At 52.5% G+C, this 7974-nt stretch overlaps 1 protein-coding gene across 3 annotated transcripts; it reads left to right on the forward strand.

Annotated features, from left to right (window-relative positions):
* The first annotated feature begins 307 nt into the window (after nt 1–307).
* On the forward strand, nt 308–2814 carry RPL10A (ribosomal protein L10a). Of its 3 annotated transcripts, none has more exons than XM_025418544.3 (6): nt 308–469; nt 741–815; nt 892–972; nt 1313–1461; nt 2137–2309; nt 2613–2814. In XM_025418544.3, exons 1-6 carry the CDS (start codon nt 465–467, stop codon nt 2781–2783), a joined length of 654 nt encoding a protein of 217 aa, XP_025274329.1. In that variant the 5' UTR covers nt 308–464; the 3' UTR covers nt 2784–2814. The 3 variants fall into 3 exon arrangements, with proteins under 3 accessions (XP_025274329.1, XP_048948014.1, XP_048948013.1); XM_049092057.1 differs by having other exon boundaries at nt 317–469; nt 2167–2309; XM_049092056.1 differs by having other exon boundaries at nt 429–469; nt 744–815.
* The last annotated feature ends 5160 nt before the right edge of the window (nt 2815–7974 follow it).

Genomic DNA, 7974 nt, shown 5'->3' on the forward strand with positions numbered 1-7974 from the left:
TTCCCTTCTTAACGATTTGCTCTGAAAGCATGAGCCCCAGAGCAAGATGAGGGAGAGGTTAGGGGGAAAGCCTGCTTTTGAGACGAAGCAGGCGCGCGAAGGCGTGAAGGGACAAATAGGCGGGAGCTACATGCTCTCAGTGGCCATCCCGGTGAGGTACCCAGGGCAAGCCTCTTACGTTCCTGGCAGCAGCGGGCGCCACTGGGTACAGTCTCCCGGTGCCACGGGGCGCACAGGACCCCCGCCCCGCCCCGCCCCGCCTCGCCTCGGAGCCAGCCTAGCTGTGCTACGCGCGGCAGCGCCCTCCAGCGGCCATGGACGGCGGCGCGACCCGAGATTGAGCGGCCTGGCCGCGCTCCGGAGGGAAACCACGGGCAAAGGCATCTCGCGAGAACAAGAGCCTTATTTGAGCGCACGCGCGAGTTGAAGCACTCTCTTTTCCGGTTACTGCGGCGCGAGCTACCATGAGGTGAGTGGCGCTTGGGGAGCCATCCACCGTCATCCGCGGTTACTGGCACCTTGGTAGGGAGGGAGGCTTGCGGGCCGAATCTGGGGGTCCGTGCCCCTGCTTCGCCGAGAGGCATTTCTGGTAAGGTGTCTCTTGCTCGGAGCCTGCATCGGTCGCACCTAGGTCGCCGGACGTGGTGCCCGGATTCCCCGTGGGGGGCGTTCCGGCCACGCCGAGGGTGTTGATGCGGGCCGCCCAGGTGCTGAGCGCTCGCCTGGCTTCTGTCTCGCAGCAGCAAAGTCTCCCGCGACACCCTGTACGAGGCGGTGCGGGAGGTCCTGCACGGGAACCAGCGCAAGCGCCGGAAGTAAGCCGGGCCTCGGCGGGGTGGGGGTGGGGCTCGGGTGGAGGGGCGGCGGCCTGATTCTGTTGCGTTCCCTAAGGTTTCTGGAGACGGTGGAGCTGCAGATCAGCCTGAAGAACTATGACCCTCAGAAGGACAAACGCTTCTCGGGCACCGTCAGGTTGGCACCGTTCTGCCCCCACCCGGCCCTCCGGGCCCTCCCGCCTGGGCCTCCTGTTGAGCTTGAGGCGGGCGGGCACGGACGCGCCCGGGCAGTTCAGACCCCCTGCCCCGGGCAGCCGTGGCTGGACGGACCCCCACCCTGGGTCTTAAAATAAGAGGGGAGGCGTGGGGAGGCCTTGGCCAAGCCCGCCGGCTAGTTTGAGAAGCCAGACTAGCTGTTGGTGAAAGTGGACGTGCTGGGTAAGGCTCTGTAACTGCAGCGGCCCCGGACCCCTTCGCCTGCCTCTGGAGCTCCGGGCTGGGCCTGACCGGTGCTGTTCCCCTCCCCGCAAACGCAGGCTTAAGTCCACCCCCCGCCCCAAGTTTTCTGTGTGTGTTTTGGGGGACCAGCAACACTGTGATGAGGCCAAGGCAGTGGACATTCCCCACATGGACATTGAAGCGCTGAAGAAACTCAACAAGAATAAAAAACTAGTCAAAAAGCTGGGTGAGTGTGGCTTGGGGTGGCTTTGTTTTCCGGCAGACAGTTGTCACCGGAGTGGTAGAAAAGTGACATTGCCATTTGGATTTTAAAATGATTGGGGGGCGGGGGCAGAATCATGGAAAGGATCTGTTATGGGGGGGGGGTCCCTTGAGTGAGTGATGCTTTTATATATAATCTTTTAAGGTTCCTTTTTATTATTTGCTTTGAGGAGTCTTTCTGAACAGGCAAGTTCCCCTAAGTCGACTAGTGAGGTGCTGCTATGTTCTGAATTGGGATTTCTAGTTAAAGTTCTTTTTTTTTTTTTTTCTCCCCACGCATCTTTATCATAAGTAGTCTAAGCATTTTACAAAAAGGAAGTAGGTGCCCCACTTTTCATGTAATAGAAAAGTTGCAGGCATTGAACCCCAGGAGTCTTAACCAGCGTGTGCATCTACTATTGGAACGTGAAGAGAGCCGGTCAGCCTGGGTTTCCAAAGCTAGGTTTTCTATGAATGTCGGGCCAGTAAAAGGCCAGGGGGTAGGGACAAGCTGGAATAAGGAGAGGATTAAAAAGACGTTGTACGTGGAGAGAGTACAGTAATTGGTTAGAGGCTACTTTGGTGGTTGGTTGACAAAACTCCGTTCAGAGGTTGCTTTTGGGGGCCGGATCCTGAGCATCCGATGGCTTCTTTTTACCAGCCAAGAAGTATGATGCCTTTTTGGCTTCAGAATCTCTGATCAAGCAGATTCCACGAATCCTGGGTCCAGGCCTGAATAAAGCTGGCAAGTTCCCTTCCTTGCTGACCCACAATGAGAACATGGTGGCCAAAGTGGATGAAGTGAAGTCCACCATCAAATTCCAGATGAAGAAGGTAAGAAGGTCTGACTGGGTTGCAGAGATTAAGCTTTGGTGATGGTGGCACTACCAGTCCCAAAGTTCATCCATGTTCTCTGAATGGGAGTCCCAGGTCACATTTCTACAGATACATAAGACATGTGACAGTCACTGAGCAGGGTTGAGGCTTTCCACGTGCCTGTGGTTTTCCTGCCCTGGGGTCCGGGTACTGTTCACTAGGTCATCGGAGTGGGGAGGGATGGGTCATTTGGCTTCTAGATGTGCCTACTCTGACTCTTCGGTTTGGCCGCCGGCCTGATTTGACTGGACTCTCTCACAGGTGCTATGTCTGGCAGTGGCTGTTGGCCACGTGAAGATGACGGACGATGAGCTTGTGTACAACATCCACTTAGCTGTCAATTTCCTGGTGTCCTTGCTCAAGAAGAATTGGCAGAACGTCCGGGCTTTGTACATCAAGAGCACCATGGGCAAACCCCAGCGCCTTTACTGAGACCATTTAATAAATCCTAGTGCTACCGTTACTATCTGCCTGTGACTGGGGGGGGGGGGGGGGTGCTCTGTGAACTGACTGACCTTCCGTAGCGGTACACTGATGAAGGAAGGTTCTGGCACCCAGTGTGGGTGGGCCTGTTCTGCATACTGCAAACCAGGAAGTGCATTCCATCTACCTTCAGAATTGTGTAGTCTAGTAAGACTCTAGTTCGGGTCTCTTGGATACTTGATGATAACCTGCTAACCGGGGTTGAAGCTGGTCTGAATCCTGAGAGGCAGATCTGAGCTAGTGCTCCCAAGTCTTGTGCTCCTGCTGCCGACTCCTGGAAGGAGGGGTTGGACCCACACGTGGAGGACATAGACTCAGTCCTTCACAGCATGCTTAATATATGGCCTGCTTCTCCTTACTCCATGGCTTCTTGTTTTGTGCTAAGTTGTGCATTTGGGCTCGTCTGTAGGAATCACAAAGTTCCAAATGGAGATTGGGTTCCTAGATTGTTCAGATAGGATTGATCCACAACTTGATTTGCTTGTCTGGCCTCAAATACACCATATCGAGGGTAGTGATTTACTCATGTTTGGGGAAACACAAGTAGGAGACCTGTACGATGCTGCTGAATTCACTACTGCTGTTTTCTAGGAGCTTATTAGCAAATGGGGCAGAATTAGGCTATGGAAATTTCCAGGCCCTCCATCCTCCTGACCTGAGGCACTTCCCTGTTGGTAGGTTTGTTTGGTTTTTAAGACTTCATTTTATTCCCGAGAGACCAGCCGAGACAAGTTCATCCCTCCATCTTTTAATATAGTTGAAAGGCTACAGACCTCACACTTGGTTTTGGCTCAGGTCATGACCTTAGGTTGTAAGATTGAGTCCCTTGTCAGGCTCCAGGCTGAGGTGGAGTCTCCTTTAAAAAAGGCTAATCCAGGGCAGCCTGGGTGGCTCAGCGGTTTAGCGTTGCCTTTAGCCCAGGGCAGCCCAGGGCGTGATCCTGGAGTCCTGGGATCCAGTCCTAAATCGGGCTCCCAAATAAATAAATAAAAAATATTTTAAAAAATAAATAAATAAAAAATATTAAAAAAAAAAAAAATCCCTGGGTGGCGCAGCGGTTTGGCGCCTGCCTTTGGCCCAGGGCGCGATCCTGGAGACCCGGGATCGAATCCCACGTCGGGCTCCCGGTGCATGGAGCCTGCTTCTCCCTCTGCCTGTGTCTCTGCCTCTCTCTCTCTCTCTCTCTCTCTCTCTCTCTCTCTCTCTCTCTCTCTCTCTCTCTCTCTCTGTGTGTGTGTGACTATCGTAAATAAATAAATAAAAAATATTTAAAAAAAAATAAATAAATCGGGCTCCCTACATGGAGCCTGCTTCTCCTTCTGTCTCTGCCTCCCTCCTCTCTCATGAATAAAATTTTTAATTTTGTTTTTAAGGTTCTATTTATTCATGAGAAACATCGGGAGAAGCAGGCTCCCTGTGGAGAGCCCAATGTGGGACTCCATCCCAGGACCCCGGGATCACGCCCTGGGCAGAAGGCGGCACTAAACCGCCGAGCCACTCGGGGATCCCGATGAATAAATTTTAAAAAGGCTAATCCAAAGCATAAATAAAATGTACCTCAAAACAAGCTCGAACAAAGAACACAAGGCTTTTGCCAAAGATCTTGGGGTGGTTTTCTTTTTTCTATTTTAGCTTTTAATAATTTAGTAATTTTGCTTACAGGTAAAATAGTTATAACCTAATCTTGGGATGAGCCCTGAATTTGGTTTCTCAAGGTTACTGGGCATAGTTGCTCCTTCTGGTCTGTTACTACAGTATTAGGAGTGATAAAATATCTAGGCTTGTCAATGTTCCAGATGGGTAAGGAAAGGGAAAAGTTGGCGTATAAGAACTAGCTAGGGGGGGCAGCCCCCGGTGGCACAGCGGTTTAGCGCCGCCTGCAGCCCAGGGCGTGATCCTGGAGACCCTGGATAGAGTCCCATGTGGGGCTCCCTGCGTGGAGCCTGCTTCTCCCTCCGCCTGTGTCTCTGCCTCTGCATTTCTATGAATAAGTAAATAAAATCCTAAAAAAAAAAAAAAAAACAACTAGATAGAGGGCAGCCCAGGTGGCTCAGCGGTTTAGCGCTGCCTTCAGCCCAGGGCCAGATCTTGGAGACTCAGGATCGAGTCCTGCATCGGGCTCCCTGCATGGAGCCTGCTTCTCCCTCTGCCTGTGTCTCTGCCTCTCTCTCTGTGTCTCTCAGGAATAAATAAAAAATCTTAAAAACAAAAAGAACTAGCTAGGATCTATTGCGCCTGGGTGGCTTTACTCTGTTGAGTGTGTCTGACTTAGGCTCTGGCCTCAATCCCAGCTTTGGGCTCAGGCTCCGTGCTCAGTGGGAGTCTGCTTCTCCTCCCTCTGCCCCTCCTCCCTGCTTTTGTTCTCTCTCAAAATCTTTTTTTTTTTTTTTTTTTTTTAAGATTTTATTTATTCATGAGACAGAGAGAGAGGCAGAGACACAGGCAGAGGGAGAAGCAGGCTCCATGCAGGGAGCCTGACGTGGGACTCCTGGATCCCGGGATCACGACCAGAGCCCAAGGCAGATAAATGCTCAACCACTGAACCACCGAGGTGCCCCTCAAAATCTTAAAAAGAAGAAAAACAAAACTAATTAGGACCCGGTGCTATTGAAAGGAAAAAGTTTAGGCACAGTAAGAGTGGAAGTTTATCAGAATGTTGGCCATGCTTAATTCTGGGAGGAAAAAAAATTATCTGGGATTTTCTGAAGTTCTGTAAGATTCTGAGAGTGCTTGAGAGCACAAGCTGGGGAAAGGGTAGAGGGAGAGGCTGACTCTCCTGCGAAGCAGATAACCTGACACAGGGCTCGATTCCAGGACCTCAGGATCATGACCTGAGCTGAAGACATTTAACAGCGAAGGCACCTAATCACAAAACAGAAGACATTACTAAAGAAAATCAGGTATTTTGATGACTGGAGGCATGTAAGCAGGTTACAAACGTGAATACACCTGCCAGCCTCCTGCTCTTAGGCACTGAGTACAGCAAGAGAGCAGGTCTGAGAGCCACGGGGCGGAAGCCTAAAACTGAAGTACCCCCTCAAGTTGGCTAAGATGGGTCCTAGCTGCACCTTAGCTGCCAATCCTCAGGGTGTGGGGGGGGGGGGGGGGCGGGGGGGACAGGGGGCCTGAGCCAAGACCAGGGAGACGTTTCTGTTCCTGCCAGAAACCGTGCTGTCCTGCCAATAGCTGGAGCCAAGGGTTTCCGGGGCGGTGTCTCCTGACCTCACGGGTACCTACAGCCGACTGGCTGCGAGGAGACCAGCCACGTGGTTGCCTGCGGGCGGGGCCCCTCCCGCGCCTGAGTTTGAATTCCAGTTCTCCCATTCAGGAGGCCCTGGAGCCTGTGGAGCCCGTCTATTCTCTAAACGCTGTTTTCTCACCTGAAAGCGCAGATGATGATGCTTAAAAGACCGTAGTACCAAAATCAAAGGATGACACGCTTTGCACGGTGCCGGGCACTTCGTACTCAGACGGCAGCCGTAAGCGGGCAATCCCGCGGGCTGCGCACGTCCGGGGCGGCCGGCGCACAGCGAGCTGTTTGGGTGCGGATGAACGATGAACGGGGAGAAAAGGTGGCTTCAGAACTAGTCACGCCCTCCCGTTTGAAATGAGCCAAGGATTAAACATTTTTAAATAGATTTGGAAACTCTAGGGGAAGGTAGTGGATGCCTTAGAAATATTCGGGAACTTGAGGGACGCCTGGGTGGCTCAGTCAGTTAAGCATCTGCCTTGGCTCCTGTCCTGGTCCGAGGTTGAGCCTGCCCGGGGCTCGCGGCTCCACGTGGTCTGCCCCTGCCCTCCCCACTACTGCGCACAGGTGCGCGCTCTCGCTCAAATAAAATCTTAAAAAAAAAAAAAAAAAAAAAAAAAGCCCAATTTGGGAACTTGAGCCTTCCTGGATATTGACTTGAATCACCTGGCTTTAAAACCCACTCATTGGGAACCCTGGGTGGCGCAGCGGTTTGGCGCCTGCCTTTGGCCCGGGGCGCGATCCTGGAGACCCGGGATCGAATCCCACGTCGGGCTCCCGGTGCATGGAGCCTGCTTCTCCCTCTGCCTGTGTCTCTGCCTCTCTCTCTGTGTGTGACTATCATAAATAAATTAAAAAAAAATTAAAAATAAAACCCACTCATTCTATCAAGCCTTACGTACTGGGTGGGGGTCCTTAAGAACCAACTATATTAGACAAAGCTGACTCACTCCTTCCCGCGGGGCTGTGGGGCATCTGGAGCCCTGGTGCGGCTCTCCAGAAGCCCAGCGCCGGCAGGAAGGAAGGGGACGCAGAAGGGCAAGCAAACGGAAGACGTGTGCAGGCCGACTGAGCCCGCCTCTAATGAAGGCCAAGCTAGTTCAACCAAGCCCCAGTTTCTGGGGCAATGAGCCTAAAGCTCAGTGGCACCCGAGTTAGGATTCAGGCTTCAGCTCTCTGGGAGCCCGTCCTCGGGCATCTGTGATGCGGGGAAATCAAGAGCCCGTGAAACCTCACAACGGTGCACTCCTCCCTCTTCCCTGGGAACATCAGAACAGAAATGGGGCAGAAAGAACTACAGTCCCGATCTTTGGGGTCCATCCATCTTGGCCCCTCCTTACCGCAGGGGAGAGCCACAACCAGGAGAGGATCCTGGGCTTTGGGCTCACAGGACTCAGCTTTTTTTTTTTTTTTTTTTAAGATTTTATTTATTTATTCATGAGAGACACAAGAGTGAGAGCGAGACAGGCAGAGGCAGAGAGAGAAGCAGGCTCCAGGCAGGGAGGCTGATGTGGGACTCAATCCCGGGTCTCCAGGATCACCTGAGTCAAAGGGAAGCGCTCAACCGCTGAGCCACCCGGGTGTCCCAAGGCTCACCTACTTATATTCTGGTTCCTTCCTTACTTTGGGACCTCAAAACTAGTTATCCCTGACCTTTGGTTTGTTACACTGTATGGGGAGGGTAGGTGAGGAGGTAGCAGGATGGGGTTGGGGGGAGACAAGGAGGCCAGCCCTATTTCACCTGCGATTTCTGCATGAGACCTACATGATTCTAAAGGAAATTATGCGAACACTGCTGACTCTGGGAGTGTGAAGGCAGTGACACACGTGACGATGCCTCAACAGCACCCAGTAGATATAATTAACCATTAGTCTAGAGATGAGATTTTG

The sequence above is a fragment of the Canis lupus genome, chromosome 12 (assembly GCF_003254725.2).
Source record: "Canis lupus dingo isolate Sandy chromosome 12, ASM325472v2, whole genome shotgun sequence".
Lineage (NCBI taxonomy): Eukaryota > Metazoa > Chordata > Mammalia > Carnivora > Canidae > Canis > Canis lupus.

Excerpts from the sequence above, each read along its gene's own strand:
- RPL10A (XM_025418544.3), top strand. Across the intron at positions 973-1,312 it reads CGCTTCTCGGGCACCGTCAG|GCTTAAGTCCACCCCCCGCC; the intron begins GTTGGCACCGTT and ends CCGCAAACGCAG. Across the intron at positions 1,462-2,136 it reads AAAACTAGTCAAAAAGCTGG|CCAAGAAGTATGATGCCTTT; the intron begins GTGAGTGTGGCT and ends TCTTTTTACCAG.